Genomic DNA, 17,069 nt, shown 5'->3' with positions numbered 1-17,069 from the left:
GTTATAGTGATCTTCAATGTTACTATTTTAATTGTTTTGTAGTACCAGAAACTACACCCGTGTAAGATGATGCAATTAAGTGATAAATGTCCTATGTTCTAATTATTCCAAAGACCAAAAGTTTTCTGTCACCCTCTCCTTGGGCTTTCCTATTCTCTGAGATGCAACAATTCTAAAATTAGGTCAATTAATAACCTTACAATGTCCTCTGTGTAGAAATGAAAGGACAAACTTTACTGTTGTCTTATTTTAAGAAATTGCCAGTCACCCTAACCTTCAATAGCCACCATCTTGATCAGTCAGCAACCATCAAGACAGAGGGGCAAGAGAAGATCATCCACCAGCAAATAAGATTACACACCAGCTCAAAAGATAAATAAACAATAATAAAACAAAAAAACAATAAAACAAAAAAAAACAATAAAAAAACAATGAAGTATTGAATAAAGTAATCCCTTAAGAGCTGTATGAGCTCTTTTCTTTTTAAGGTTTTTGCAAGGCAATGGGGTTAAGTGACTTGCCCAATGCCACACGGCTGGGGTAATTATTAAGTGTTTAAGGTCAGATTTGAATTCAAGTACTCCTGACTCCAGGGCCAGTGCTCTGCCCACTGCCCACCTAGCCACCCCTGTATGAGCTATTAAGAAAAATTTTCCGCCTTCTGTGGGGGGAGGGAAGCAAGAATAGGGGAAAACTGTAAAATTCAAAATAAATTAAAATCTTTCTTTAAAAAAAAGAATCGTTTTCAATTTTATGTCATTACTTTCCCACGTGCTTCAGCACCAGCTGCCTGTACAAATCCCAGCCCCTAAAAATTTCAAAACATCTCCAAAGATCCTGCATGGGAAGAAGATACTGATAACTCATATGAATATTCTCATTTATAAGAACTATTAGAAGAAGCATATATAGATAGGACATAGGAAGGAGTGGAATATAATGGTATGATGTGGCAAAGGGATGGAGTCAATGGGCAATGGGGGAAAAGTACTGGGAGGAAGGAAAAGGGAGATGAAGAAGCTGAGAGATTTCACATAAGAGTCAAAAGAAAGCATTTTCAATGGGGGGGAGGCAAGGGGGAATGAGTGAACTCGGGGAGGAAATGACATGCACACTTAATAGGGTGAGGAAATCTGTCTTGCCCTGAAGGATGGAAGGAAAGGGACAGGATGAGGGGGAATGGGGGAGGGAAGGGGGGAATAGGTGATAGAAGAGAGGGAAGATCAAAGGAGAGGGTACTCAGATTCAATACATTTTTGGACAGGGCCAGGATCAAAGGAGAGAGAGAAGAGAATAAATGAAGAGTGGGGAGAAATAGAGTGGAGGTACAGCTAGTAATAGCAACTGAAGGAAAAACATTGAAGCAACTTCTCTGGTGGACTTACAATAAAGAAAGCAACTCACCCCAAAGACAGAGCCATTGAAATCTGAACAAACCTAAAGCACATTTTTTTTCTCTCTCTCTCTCTATTCTTGAGGTTTCCCATCTTCTTGGGGTGGAGGGGGGTTATGTTTATTCTTATGTTTACTCTTGTAACATTCAATTTACATCAATGTATAGCATGGAAACAATGTAGAGACTGTCAGACAGCTTTGGGGGGGAAGGGAAGGGGGGGAAACTGTAGAATTCAGAGCCTTGCAAAAAATGCTGGGTACATATTACTATTGCATATAATTGGAAAAAACAAATAAAATGTTAAAAAAAATCTCCAAAGAGATTTTCCTGAACCATAAGCCTAGCCACAGCAATATCCTTTCCTATAAACTCCAGTTGCTCCTAATAATTTCTAGAATGAAAGCTAAAACTATCAGTTTGGCATTTGAAGTTCTTCACAACTTGGCACCTTTCTAGCTTTCCAGTCTAGAGAGTCCAGCTATTCTGATGGGTCTGCCTCTTACTCTTCACAGGATTCTCCAGCTTCCATTTCTGGATCTTAGCACTCCCTTGAATATCCTCCAAAGCATCAGTATTTCCCCCTTGGAATCACTGGCTTCCTCTAGTGTCACCTTCCCAACTAGGCTTCCCTTCTAGTTACTGTACCTTGCATTTGATTTGTAAACAGCAATACACAGCCATGTTGTCAACTCCATGAGAATTTTAAGTTCTGTAAGATCAAGGAATGTTTCTCTTCCCGTCTCTGAATCCCCTTTACTTAAGATACTGCTCGGGACACTGAGAATTTAAGTCACTTCCCTGGGGTCATTCAGACAGTAAGTATCAGACAGTAAGTATCAGAGACAGGACTAGCTCTACAGCTAGTTTATCCATTACATCAGATGATGTCTTTGAAAAATCTATACTGACCATAATTTAATTTTTCATTATGCAAAAATTACTTATGTGTCTTGGCACTCTAAGTTATCACAATGACTGAGGCTAATAATTAAAAACTAATTGCCTTTGGGGGAAGGGGGGATTGTAAAATTCAAAACCTTACCAAAAAATGATAAGTGGAAACTACTACTGTATAAAATTGGAAAACAAATAAAATATTTATATAATAAAAAACTGTAGAAAGACCAAACTTTTTTCATTCTCAGAATTCCAGCTGAATCATATCTAGCAACGTTGATAATTAACAAATTCAAAAGGTATCCCCTTCTGTTTTCCAGGTTATAAGGACTATAAGATCAGACACCAGGTTCTTAACTTTTTTTTTTTTTTGAAGAATTTCCACTTAGGCAATCTGGTGAAAAAGATCTTAACTGCTTTCTCAAAATACTGTCTTTAAAAATATATAGAATTACAAAACCCAATTATATTGAAATAGTTGCCAAAATGTTTTAAAGTCTTAAGTATCCCAAGAACGTTTATATTAAAGGCACTAAATATATAGAGTTAAGTTTGTTGTATCTAATTCTAGATCTCTCAAATTCACATCATTAATGACCTGGTCCAAATCAAAGAACAGAAAAAATGCATTTTCACTGTTGAATTAACTGTAAGTAAATGAGATATGAGTCACTGCCAGAGGTCACAAAGCTTTTTCAAATATTTTAATTAATAAAGGATAAAAGTCCTAGCACAAATGTGGCATTAAGATGGCAGTATACCTGGATTCCTGTTTATGTACATGTACAGATATCTCACAAAAGCTTAAAAGCTCAGGTTTTGATAGGTCTGAAGAAAATGGTCAAGATGTAAGGAGCAAGAGCTGCTGGGAGCAGCAGGGTGGCAAAGGAGGAAAAGCATTGATACTGGAGTTCAAATCTGACCTCAGACTTGTATTAGCTACATGACCCTGGACAAGTCACTTAATCAGGATTGTTTTGATAAGATCTTAGGAGAAGTTCAAAGAATAAAACTCAAGACTCAAAGGTTGGCTATATGGTAAAGAATCTTTACAAGCACAGAAACTCAAGATGACATATTAAGATATTGTTATCAAAGGGCAGCTAGGTGGCACAGTGGATAGAGCATTGGCCCTGGAGTCAAGAGTACCTGAGTTCAAATCCAGCCTCAGACACTTAATAATGACCTAGCTGTGTGGCCTTGGGCAAGCTACTTAACCCCATTGCCTTGCCAAAAAAAAATATATTTTTATCGGGGGCAGCTAGGTGGCACAATGGATAGAGCACTGGCCCTGGAATCAGGAGGACCTGAGTTCAAATTTGACCTCAGACCCTTTACCTACCTGTGTGATCTTGGACAAGTCACTTAACCCCACTGCCTTGCAAAAAAAAAAGATTGTTATCAACAAAGACATGACTCTTTGGAGAACTGCTTTCTTATTTATAACCTATATTATATATATATATATCTATCTATATATATATATATCTATATATATATCTATATATCCTATTATTTAACCCAGAGAAAAAAAGGGGAATTATCATGTCTATCAATTACTGCAGCAGGCAATGTTCTATTTTTAAAGCCAGTTCTAATGTCATCTCTTCCATAAAGCTTTCAGTGAGTTCACATAGTACTGTAACTGCCTTCTAGTCACCCCAAGTCAGAGCTGACTTCCAGATTACTGTTATTTTGCTACATGAAAAATTAGATGATCAATCTGTTAAAATTGCAAAGTGTCAAGAAGTTCCCAAATCTCAACTTGTACAAACAAGACCAGTCAACTGTGAGTGAGCAGCCAGATGTGGGACTTGCTTTCAGTTAGGACACTCTTGCTGGTCTCTTCCCCTAGACTAAAGCACTTCCATCTCAGCACTGCAATTCATTCACTCCTACAATGAACAGACCAAATGGTCTATAAGATGCTTTCCAGCAAAGCAAGGAGCTATTACAGAGGTTATTTTTGATGACCTTCAGGTTTACTGAGGACTAAATCAGAGATATTTCACTATCATATGCATTCACAATAAGAATTTCCAGATTAAATAAACAAATAAATTAATCTGAAAAATAAGTACAGGGAGAACTGTAGAAATTCATATATCTATTTTATGATGAAATTTGTCCTATTAATTTCTGAAAAATGTGGTTATCACAATTCTTATTTTAGAGAGAAAAACAAACCTAACATTGAAGCACTTTCACAAACCAAACAAATTTCATGACAACTCAGTTTCTTAGAACCTAACTTTGGAAACATTGTGTGATATATGTCTTACCTAACTTTACATTCTATGTAATCTTCCTCAAAAAGTATGTATAGATTGGGGCGGCTAGGTGGCATAGTAGATAAAGCACTGGCCCTGGAGTCAGGACTATCTGGGTTCAAATACTTAATAATTACTTAGCTGTGTGGCCTTGTAAGGCAAGCCAACTTAACCCCATTTGCCTTGCAAAATCCTAAAAAAAAAAAAAAAAAAAAAAAAAAAAAAAAAAAAATCAAAATATTTAAAATGCAATAACCAGCTGTGACCAACGATTATAACCAACCACTTCATTAATCAAATGGGCACTTCCTATGAACCAGACAATAGTAGACAGGTGGTTTACATTTTCTCCATCTATTCTGACTAAAGGAGACAAGATTGTAAACAATTTAAATACAAGGTATTTTTTTCCCAAAGAACAAAAAACACAAGGAGCTGGAGAAATCCAAGTGGAAGTAGCTTGGGCTATTTTAATAGAAGGTTCTAGGAGGTAGAGGTAAGAACATTCCAGGCATGTTCCAAGTCAAAGCCTAGAGCTTCCCATGAAATAATAACACTTTCAGAAGGATGAATGCCTGAGGGGCAGTTCAGTGGCACAGCGGATAGAATCCTGGCCCTGGAGTCAGGATGAATACCTGAACACGGGACAGAAAACTCAGTTCCTATTCCAGTAAACCCTGATATTTTCACCAGAAGGAATAATGATCAAGAAATTAAAAAAAAAACAACTATGCTTAAGTGTTTGTTTCCCACCTCAGAATTAGTCAACAGGGTCGGTCAGAAGTTGAGAGGGCAATAGGAAAGAAGTTCTACCAGTAAAGCCAGTTCAAGATATTTCCAATTCCTAACTCTCCCCATCTCCTGACCTGATGCAATTTTTGCTAGTTGTCCTCCTTGCCTGGAATTCTCTCTTTCATCTATTTTCTGGCTTCCTTCAAATTCATTTCCCAGCTTTTAAAAATTTCTACCTTCTACAAGAAACTTAACTGCTAGTATCTTCCTATTTATCCTGAACGGGGTGTCCCAAATCTTAAGAGTTACCAGTCGCTGCCCACATGGGATTTATAATCTAACAAATATGTAGCCAGGGAGATCAGAAGTCAGAATAGAGGGTAAAGAACGTTCCATACATGAGGGACAGCCAGAGGAAATGTCCAGGATCAAAAAATGGAGGTCTTCTTTGTAGAACAGCAGACCACCAGCAACACTGGATCAAAGAGCACTTGTGGGGGGGGGGGGGGCGCTAAGTTTTGAAGTGGGGGATAAAGGAGGAAAGCTAAATTATGAAACTCTGGAAGTCAAATAACATTTTGTGTTTGATCTTGAAGATAAGGAGCCAGTGGAGTTTTACTTCCTAAGGAAAGTGGGATTTTTGTTGGGACTTAAAAGAGAGAACATTCCAGCATGGGGAACAGCCATGGAAAATGCCTTGACCTGAAAAAGAACTGATGTAATCTGAAATGGGAGAGGGGTCTTGTTTTCTCTAACATGATTAATATGGAAATATATTTTGCATGACTGTTTATGTATAACCTATTTCAAATTGCTTGTCCCTTCAATAAGGGAGGGAGAAACTTGGATATCAAAATTAAAAATGTCAAAAAAACCTTTCATACATAATTGGAACAAACCAAAATATTTAAAATTTTGGGGGTTTTTTTTGTGGCAAGACAGTGCAGTGGGGTTAAGTGCTTGCCCAAGGTCACACAGCTAGGTTAAATATTATGTGTCTGAGGCCAAATTTGAACTCAGGTCCTCCTGACTGCACAGCCAGTGCTCCATCCATCCACTGTGCCACCTAGCTGCCCCTAAAATTTTTAAAGAAGAAAAAAGAAAATGCCTGGAGCTGAGATTACTGAACTTCTTGTTCATGGAGCAATCAGGAAGTCTATGCCACTGGACAGGAAAAGAATAGTCCACAGAAAGGTCTAAGTAGTAAATAACATACTAAAATAGAAGGGGGAGTATGTTACAAAGGGCTTTGAATGCCAAAAAACATTTGTGTTTGTTCCCAGAGGCAATAAGTAGTCACTAGTTTTTTTCTGAGGATGGGGTAGGCAGGTGATTTACAAAGTCTGACCTGAGCTTTCAGAAAATCACTTTAGTGGACATTTGGAGTGGGAGGGACTGAGGCAGGCAGGACCCACCAGAAGGCTATTACAATAGGCCAGGTGTGAGGTATTGAGGGTCTTCACAGGGGTGGTGGCAGTGTCAAGAGGACAGAGAAGTTGGGAAGGCAATAGGAAAGAAGCTCTACCAGTAAAGTAAGTTCAAGATACTTCCAATTCCTAATTCTCCCCATCTCCAGACCTAGTTGTCCTAGTTGCTAGTTGTCCTCCTTGCCTGGAATTCTCTCCTTCATCTATTTCCTATTTGGAAACACTGATATACAAGTCTTACCTAACCTTACATTCTATGTAATCTTCCTCAAAAAGTATGTATAGATCAAAATATTTAAAATGCAATAACCAGCTGTGACCAACCAATATAACCAACCACTTCATTAATCAATTGTGCACTTCCTATGAACCAGTCAAAGGTAGACAGGTGAAGTAGACAGGTGGTTTACATTCTCTCCTTCATCTATTTCCTATTTGGAAACATTGTGTGATATACAAGTCTTACTTAACTTTACATCTATATAATCTCCAGATTACATACTCCAGAGAAGTTGCAAAGGTCAAATCCATAAACCTTGGCAACAGCTCGAATTTCTAAATTGCGAACCTGTTGGGAATGGAAGAATGCTTTTACTCTCAATAGTCATAAGTGGAATGAGAATGTTTTAGGGGAAAAGAAAGTAATTGTTTGTACATGTTGAGTTTAAGATTTCTATAAGACAGTTACTAGATTCAGGTGTCAGGTGAGAAGTTGAGGCAGGTTAGGTAGATCTGAGAATGAAAATAGAGATGCTAATTAAATACATGGGGACTAATAAGATCACCCATTGAAGGAGGAAGAAAAGGGCCCAGGACAGAACCCTAACAGACTCATAAGGGTATGATTTGGAGGAGGATCCAGCAAAAGCCTGAGAATGGATGGTCAGACAGATGGAGTAGAACCAAGGAGTGTTGTCTGGAAAATCCAGAGAGATGAGTACTAAATATATTGTCCAGGCTTTTTTTATGTGCTGGTTTTCAAAGAATTTAATGCTGATCATTCTGAATAGCTTACATTTAAAAAAAAAAAATTTCCCAGTATTCCTTGTTATATCAAACTCATTGATTTCTGTCTAGTCTCTTATTTCCAGGGGGTATATTATTGGGTAAAGTGTACCAATTCTCTGAGATAATCTAATTCTTTCCTTAAGAACTTTATTTCTTTTTTTAATCTTACTTTATTTATTCTAGGTATTAATTTATTATTTGTGAAAAGTTATTTTTGAAAAGTGCAAAAGGGAATTCTTTATCTTTCCCCCAAAACCTTTCTCTTACCTTCCCTATTATTAGAAGACAAGATCATGCTTCTGTGAGTCTTAGGTTCACAACTTAAGAGTCATCCTAAACTATCCCCTGCTGTCTTTTGCCTTTTGCTAATCTTAAAATGAATCTTCGAAATATGTATTGTAACAGAGCATTAGCTTAGAAGAAAAAAAAAAGCAGGACATCTTAGAAAGTAATAATTTATAGCACTATGTACTTTTTCTTTTAAAAGCAGCTTGTGGGAGCAGCTAGGTGGCACAGTGGATAGAGCACTGGCCCTAGAGTCAGGAGTTCAAATCAGACCTCAGACACTTGATAATTTCCTATCTGTGTGACCTTGGGCAAGTCACTTAACCCCATTGTCTTGCAAAAAAAAAGAAAGAAAAGAATAAATTTATCTGTCCTCTGATACTTAATAATTACCTAGCTGTGTGACCTGGGGCAAGTCACTTAACCCTTGTTAAAAAAACTCAAAAGAGAACACATTTGCACTAAATGACATGGTATCTAAATTTTTAAAGAATTCTTTATGAATTACAGGAGGTCATTTACTCCTCTCAGACCTAGATAAGTATAACCATAAAATAAACAAGAAAGTTAAAGAAATTATTAAAATATTAGAAAACTTAGATATGATAGCTCTCTGGCGAGTAGTAAAAGAGTAATAGAAAATGTGCCTATTTCTCAATCAATCAGGACACCTTCACAAAAACTAATCATGTATTATTAGAACATAAAAACTGTAAAAAGAAATGCAGAAGTAAAAATATTAAGTGCATTTTTCTTTCTGATTAATAATAAAATAAAAATTATATTCACTAAAGAACTATTGAAACAAATTTAAAAATTAATTGGAAACTAATTTTATTCTAAATATTAAGGAATAAATTACTTAATCAATAATTTCATTATAAATAATGATAAGGAGACAAAATAAACAAAATTTGTGGAATGCAGCCAAAAGCAGTATTCAGGGAAAACTCTATATCTCTAACTACTTATATCAGTAACAGAGAAAAAGAATAAATCAACAAAATGTACTCACACCTAAAAAAACTAGAAAACTAACAAATTTAAAACTCTCAGTTAAACATTTGAAAATCAAAGGAGGGGTGGCTAGGTGGTGCAGGTGATAAGAGCACTGGCCCTGGAGTCAGGAGTACCAGAGTTCAAATCTGTCCTCAGACACTTATACACTACTTAGCTGTGTGGCCTTGGGCAAGCCACTTAACCCCATTTGCCCTGCCAAAAAAAAAACAACTAAAAAAAAACACTTAAAAAAAGCAGCTTGTGTGAAATGGGAGACTCAGTTTCATGTAGTGATTGTGTTTTAGTAGGCATGTGGAAATTATTTTGGTATTTTAAATTCGGAATAAATTAAAATAAAAAGGAAACCAGCTTGGCTAGTAGAGTGCAAAAAAGGGGGAGTAATGTACAGTAAAATACAGTAATGTACAATAAAGTTGAGCTGGGCCAGGTTCTTAAGGGTTTTAAACGCTAAAGAGGATGAAAAAATAAATCTTACTGCAAAAAAAGTAGTCTATTATATATTCTACAAGTCTGTGATTTTAATAGATTAAATGAGATCATGTATACAAAGCAATGTAAACATTTAAGTACTATATGAATTCAACTACTTTTTAAGCAAGGCAAATTCAGGACATTAACATACCAACTCAAGCATTTAGGATGAGTGATCCCCTTCAATACTTCACAAAGATGACCCTGGGTTCTCAAAGATTGTGCTAAAAAACGCAAGCTCTGTCAAATCCTACAAAATTGTAAAGGCTTTAAATACAGACCTCATGAGGGACTTGGTTTGGTGTATCATCTAGGGACCACTAACAAAACAATCTGGAAGGGTTTGTTAAGAGAAGAATGGCCACAGGGGATCTGAATGTTTTTGCCAATGCAACTTATAAAGTGCAACAGCTGTACTACTTCCAGAGCTTACAAATGCTTACAAAATGACAAATCTACTCAATTACATATGCATACCCCACCTGGCCATGTCCTTACTTTGTGTCTATTTACCTATCCCCAGATAATGAAACTTAATTCCTACTGATTTTGTCATGTATGTCAGCACTTTCACAGTGTGGAAAGATCAGTCCAAGAAGTTGACACTGCCTCTCTGACTTCTAGTTTCTTTATGTATAAAATAGAGAGAGGCCTGGAACCCTTCTAGTCAAACATCTCAATGAAAATCCCACCCTCTGTAATAATTCTTTCCCAGCCCCCCTTGATAATAGTATTTTCCAGATTACCTCCAATTGATACTAGCCTATTTGCATACACTCAAAAAGACTGTGAGCTCCTTAAGGACAGATAGTGGGAGTTTTGCATCTTCTTGTGCCTTCAAAGTTTAGCAAAAGATAGGTGCTTGTTAATGCTTGCTGACAGAACATTACACACTGAACCTTTAAGTGATTATGATAAAACAGAACAAACAAAAGTAAAATAAGCTGACTCAAACAGTAGTGACTTCTCTCTGCACTGTTACATAGAAGATTCCTTTCAACTTTCCAAAATTTCCTTTCTATATGTGTTCCTTTTACATCCTCCCTCTAGTGTGTAAGCTGTGTTTTTATCTCCAACTTCAGAATAAAATCTAAAGAAAAAGACTGTCTTTGTTGAAGTTAAATTCTGAAAACAATAATCACTAGAGAGTTGACATTCATTTAACAAAAATGCCTGGTAAACAATGCTGAACTGAGGTAACTCGATCAGAATGCAATTATTATTAACTATATCCAAGAATAGGTAGGTAGACATGAATAGAGAACATCAAGAATGATTCTGAAATGGGTGAAAAGCACAATCCTCCCCTCCTTACAGCATTTAAAGGGGTACTAAGGGAATTCCTAACAATGTTCAATGTTGATGCTCTACTAAAACCAAATACTGAGCCTAGAGAGATATCTTTCCAGGAATGGTGTGGTAACTCACTACCCTGAATCTGGAAAATTAATTTTCCCCTTCCTATACCCTTCTCAACAACAAATAACTTTCTGATTTGTAAAGGCCTTTCCCAACAATCACTCTTACTGTCTGATCAGCAGCACGATGCCTACCCTATTTTCCTCATTTATAAAACTGGAGTAGATAGGACCAGATAAAGGTTCCCTTTAGCTCTAAATTTTATAGTCTTGGGTAGACAAGAGTTCAAGGATTAACTAACTCCTATTTACAGAGAAATGAGGCCCACAGAAGTAAAGCAATCTGCTCAAGGAGCACCATCTAAGTCCACTAACTTCAAATTCTTAAGTGTTTTTAACAGTAAACACTCCAACTTTCCCCCAGGTCCAAGACTCTGCAAACCCAGACTCCAAGCCCAAAACTCTTCCCTTAAATACACATAACTGCTCTTTTTGAGGGGATGCCCATCAATTGGAGAATGGCTGAATAAGTTGAGCTATATGAATGTAATGGAATACGATCATGCTATTGAGATAATATGCGGGTGGATTTCAGAAAAACCTAGACTTATGTGAACTGATGAGTGGTGTGAGCAGAACCAGAACACTGTACACAGTAACACTAAAGAGCAATATTTCTATTTAAAAAAACAAAATAAAATAAATTTTAAGGGAAAGGTAAACTTTGATCTGGAAGAACAGCAATGAGAAAGAAAGGGGAGGAATTGTAAACTGAGTCTAATGACCTTGAGCAAGTCACTTCCCCTCTGAACCTGATTTATCATCTATAAAATGCAGCTGAACTAACTGACTTTTAAACTCCCTACAATCCTAGCTTCCTAAATTTCACAAAAGAAATGAGAGTTCACTGGCCAGTAGGTAAGAGCACTTGCCCTGGAGTCAGGAGAACCTGAGTTCAAATCCAGCCTCCCACTATAACTGCCTAGCTGTGGGACCTTGGGCAAGTGACTTAATCCCATTGCCTTAAATAAAATAAAAAAATTTTAAAAAGGAATGAGAATTCCCTCATACTGACTAATCTGTAGACATGTTAAACACAAATGGGAGGAAGGAAATTCTGTAACTTAAAAATATGCATATGCAAGTGGATGAATGTTGAAAAACTTTCATAACATGTAACTGGGAAAAATACAATTTAATGAAAAAAGAAAGGAATGAATAGTATTACAGAGTTGTTTTTTTTTTAAATATAGTTGGGCGGCTAGGTGGTGTAGTGGATAAAGCACCAGCCCAGGAGTCAGGAGTACTTGGGTTCAAATACAGTCTCAAGACACTTAATAATGACCTAGCTGTGTGGCCTTGGGCAAGCCACTTAACCATTTGCCTTGTAAAAAAAAAAAAAAACACCTAAAAAAAATATAGTCTATGGGAGCAGCTACGTGACACAGTGGATAGAGCACTGGACCTGAGTTCAAATCTGATCTCAGACACTTAATAATTACCTAGCTGTGTGGCCTTGGGCAAGCTGTAAGCCACTTAACCCTGTTGCCTTGCAAAAACTTAAAAAAAAAAAGTCTGAAATGGAAATTCATGTTTTATATTGAGGTTGTACTGTGTAAATGGAAATGTTTTCCTTTTTATGTTTAAATTCAAAATGAATGATAATAAAAAAATAGTAATAGTTAAAAAAAAAAAAGAGAATTCATTCATCCCTGGTCTACTCTAGCCCTAGCAAGCATTTAGTAGGAAAGCCAAAACAAAACACTTCTGACCCCCTAAGGAATCCACATTTTTAAGTTTTATTTCTCTTCCTCCCCAAATATAACCACAGAGGTCAAGTCAATGGATGGGGTTGTGATCCCAATCCTGACCATTTTAAAGAGATAATCATTCACCCCTTCACTCCTCTTTCCCATTTTTAATCCTCAGTTTACTCCTTAAAACAGGAGTGGCCTGAGAACGCTTAAAGGACTCTCCCAGGTGGGCACTTAACACTGCAATCCTTTTTGGGGGTAGGGAGGGGGTATTTGGTGTGACAAGGAAGTGAAAGGTTGGCTTTGAACTCAGACCCTCCTGAAGGAGCTGCCCCGGGCCCGCTTTCCACACGTTCCCATTTCTTCCACAGAGCCCGAAGTGCTCCGCTCCTTGCCCACGCGCGCGACAGAAGCCGGGCTGGGCTGGCGCCGCATCCTCTCGGGGTCAAGTCCATCCAAAACCCCTTCAGGAAGCTGCGCCGGGCTGGGGAGCGGGCCGGGCGGGCGGGGGTCCGCGTCCAGTCCGCCCCAGCCCCGCGGCTGGCCTCAGTTTCCCCACCGGTAAAACGAGCGGGAGCCGGGGGGAGCGGGAGCCCCGGGCCCGCGGCCCCTCGGCGCCCCCCGGGCGGCACTCGCGGCTTCCCGCCTCGCCCGGGGGGCCCGCGGGGGCGCGGCCGCGGGGGGCGGGGCTCACCTGCAGACGCCCCGGATGCAGGGCTCCAGCCAGATGCGGTAGGCCGCCTCGATGTGCTCCTGCGACACCTCCTCGGGCCGCACCGTCTCCGCCCAGCGCCAGGCCGCCTTCTCCAGCTGCAGCCGCGGGGCCATGCCGTCCCGGCGGTGGTCGCCGCCGCTCCCGCCTGCGCCCACCCGCACGCACTCGGCCCGGCCCCTCGGTCGCCGCCGCCGCCGCCGCCCGCACAGCCCGGGCCCGGCCCCAGCCCTGCGCTCACCGCGACGCGACGCGACGCGCCCCGACCCGACACCCCCCGCGGCCGGACGTTGGACGTTTACTCCCCGCCGCGGCGCGTGCGCACTCCCGAGGCGTCCGCCGCGACCCTCGCGCGCCTGCGCAGACGCGCCGCCGACCCAGGCCGCCTTTCCGCGAATTAAATCAACCACAGAGGGCCTGGCGCTAGGGACCCGCTCCGCCCGGATGTGGCTCTTTTCCCTTCCTTTGGGGAGAGGAGATCAGAGAGGGGAAAGTTCCCTCCCAACCTCGAGTTTTCTTGAGTGGGTGGCTATGGCTTGTTTTTTACCCTTCCCCCTCCCCCATCTAGTTTAAAGCTGAGGAACGGGCCATCAGACTCAGTTGTCTCCTATTAGAAGCCCTGCTTCACCCCACCTTTAAAAAGATGCTCTTCACCTGGGAGCAAATATGGACCACTGGCTTTTGCGCGCTGGACTACAGCTCCCAGCGTTCCTTGCAGAATCCGACGCTACGCTCCACGCGCCCCATCCCCCCGTGGTACGGTGCATGCTGGGAGATGTAGTCTCTGAAGGCTTCTCCGGCCCAGCTCTTCTCCCGAGCCCTTTCTTTCCAAGATTGAGTCAGAGAAAGACCAGGACATCGCCCGTCTCTCCCCTGGTGCATCTGCCCCGTGGAGGTGTGATGGGGCCTCGTTGCCTCCCCAGACCGTTCTCTCTAGCCCTGGTTTCCCCTCTTATCCTTGCTCTTACGTTGCTTCTTTTAGATCTGTCCTTCACCCTCTGCCCTTCATCACAAGCTCATTTAATGCCCAGTTTGGAAAGGACAGCTTTGAGACCAGCTCCCTTAGTTTACAGATAAGGAAAGAGAAGCTCAGAGAGGGTCCCCCAAATTGAGAAGGCTTCCCAGCTCCCCAACAAGCGTTCCCCAGCCAGGCTTGGGAGATTTACCTCCCATCACTGGGGCTTCACCCCAACTGGTGAGTCACTGGTGGTCTTCAGTGGGGGTGGCAGATGGCAGCCTGTCAACTCTTGGCCCTTTGTGCAAGACTTTCAGCCAGGTTGGGGGGAGGGGACAGGGAGAGACCACCCTACTACAGAGGATCTGACCTAAGGATCAAAAAGCCCATTTTTTAAAAAAAATCTGACATTTCCAAACTGACATCCTTTTACACCAGTTCTCCTCTTTTGTAATTCCTCTTTCCTAATACACTTTATAACCCTATTCACACCTACCTAGTGCCTCCAGAAAATACTTATCGGTTTGGAACTACAGAAATAACCTCTAAGGTGGTCTTCCTGCCTCCACTCTTCTCCCCTTCCCAATCTGCTTCTGCAGAATTGCCAAAGTAATTTTCCCAAAGTGAAGAGCATTGCCATCCTCCTCAATAAACTCCAACAGTTCTCTCTAGGATGAGATACAAAATCGTGTTTGGCATTTAAAGCTCTTCACACCTTGACCCCATCCTCTCTCCTTGAACTTCATAGTCTACAACATTCTATCTCTTGTCCCTGGCTTTGTACTGTCTGTCCTCCTTGCCTAAAAATACACTCCCTCTCAGCCTAACTCTGGAATACAAGGTTTCCTTCAATTTTTATCTCAAATACTCTCTTCTACATGAACTATCTGCACTCCACCCCCTCCCAGTGCTAGTAGCCTTCCAACCCTTGAGATTACCTTATAGTTTTTCATTTGTTTGTGTTTTCTCTAGGGTTAAAATATAGGCTGCTTTTCCCCTTTTATTTCCATTGCTTAGAACCCAGCACAAATGCTTCCTGAATCAGAAAAAAACTCAAGTATAGAAATAGTATAGTAGCCATGGCTGACAGTTTATGAAAAATTCTATATACTCATATTCCCCAATTCCCCATCTCTCCAAGTATATTTTTGATGTCTCCTGGGGCAAAAATGGTTTTTGTTTTGGGGTTTATTTGTTTATATCATTGTAATCATTGTACTGGGGTTTGCTTTCTTGCCAGCAGCCAGAACCAGAAACCACACCTTATGAATTTACCCCCTTTAATACCTGCCTCCCTAGCCATCCCACCTCCCCCTTAAAAGTCTGAGTGGGACCCCCCCATTTCAGAAGGGCCCCAAACAAATTTCATTCTTTGGTCATCTTCTCAGCCCAGCCTCCCTTTCCAGTTTTATATAATCAAACCAATACTACTATCAATCCTAGAAAGGGTGTGTGAATCTGGTGGCTTTCTAAATCAAAAATATCCTTCTGATGCAGGGAAAGATGAAGAGAATTGTGAATGTAACAGAAACAATTATAAGCTTGGGTGGAGACCCTCCCCATTCTTGATGTAAAATTTGTACCCTGTTCTCCTTAGGCTTGGTCCAGTATAGGGGAAGGGAGTTCACCTTTTACCCCCTGGATGAGAGGCAAAACATAAAATCCATGGCCAAAAGTCTTCTCTGACATGGCCCAGCCAACACTGCTTGGCTGTTCTCTCATTCTCTCTCTCTCTCTCTCTATCTCTCTCTCTCTCTCTCTCTCTCTCTCTCTCTCTCTCTCTCTCTCTCGCCTTTCCTATGTCTTGTAACCTTTTAATAAATTTTTGTTTTATTTCCACTCAAGCTTTCCCAAGTCTGAATAATGATTCCTCATAGGCAGAATCAACCCAAGTAGCCACACTTCTCTAGCTTCCATACTTTTGTGTTTTTCTCTTCAATAAAATGACATCTTAAAGGCAGAGACTTCTTTCTTTTTGTTTTTATATCTCAGTCAAATGTTCTTTCATTCATCAGTTATTATGTATTGCCTTTAAGCTTTTTCTTACCTCTGAGAATCTGTTCATACAAATTTCCCCATGCTTCTTCATCCTATTCCTTATTTCTTATCACACAAGAATTTCATATACTACATTTGGTATAGTTCTTCCTCAAGGAATAGAAATCCCATTTTTTTCTTAGGTGTTTTGCAGTAACAGAAAGTATTATTACTGTACTTTTTATCTGAAGGACTTTTTTTTTGAAGGATTTTTCTGAATTTGATCCCCTTGAGTTCTACATCCAGTCAGATCTCAGAATGAAAGAGACAAGGAGACTCAAATGGGATTTTTAACCACAGATTATATTTTCACAAACATTTAATGGCTATATGTAGAAGCTACATTCCGTTCCTATGTTTACCATTTATTGGTAGAAATGAAATTATTTTACAGCATTTGAGTTGAGGAGGTAAGTAGAATTTGATTCCTCCAAAAAGATGTCTCATAGGCACTCCCAAAGTCATTGCTTGCCCAATCACAAGAGAACTTTGCCCAGTGATTCTCCAACAATGACTGCTTAAGTAAGACTTCGAACAGGGAGACTTATGCTTCTTCACTATTATCATTATTAATCAAAGTACTTCACCAAGAATAAATGGAAAAGGGTTCCTTATCATTTTTTTCATTTTTTTTTTTTAGGTTTTTGCAGGGCAAATGGGGTTAAGTGGCTTGCCCAAGGCCACAAGGCTAGGTAATTATTAAGTGTCTGAGACCCAATTTGAACCCAGGTACTCCTGACTCCAGGG

General features: G+C 40.0%; 1 protein-coding gene across 3 annotated transcripts in view; it reads right to left on the bottom strand.

Moving 5' to 3' along the window:
- Nucleotides 1-13,518, bottom strand: part of USP48 (ubiquitin specific peptidase 48) — a 77,975-nt gene extending 64,457 nt beyond the window's left edge. For 2 of the 3 annotated variants that reach the window (XM_074218191.1, XM_074218190.1), the window contains exon 1: nucleotides 13,313-13,517. In XM_074218191.1, the coding sequence (XP_074074292.1) occupies nucleotides 13,313-13,446 (134 nt within the window). In that variant the 5' untranslated portion in view covers nucleotides 13,447-13,517. Of the gene's footprint in view, nucleotides 1-13,312 lie in introns of all 3 variants that reach the window. The other variant, XM_074218192.1, reaches the window with a different exon arrangement.
- Between the last annotated feature and the right edge of the window lie 3,551 nt (nucleotides 13,519-17,069).

The sequence above is a fragment of the Macrotis lagotis genome, chromosome 1 (assembly GCF_037893015.1).
Source record: "Macrotis lagotis isolate mMagLag1 chromosome 1, bilby.v1.9.chrom.fasta, whole genome shotgun sequence".
In the NCBI taxonomy this organism is placed as follows: Eukaryota; Metazoa; Chordata; class Mammalia; order Peramelemorphia; family Peramelidae; genus Macrotis; species Macrotis lagotis.
The sequence above is the reverse complement of the archived record's forward strand: the minus strand, read 5'-3'. Positions and strand labels throughout refer to the sequence as shown.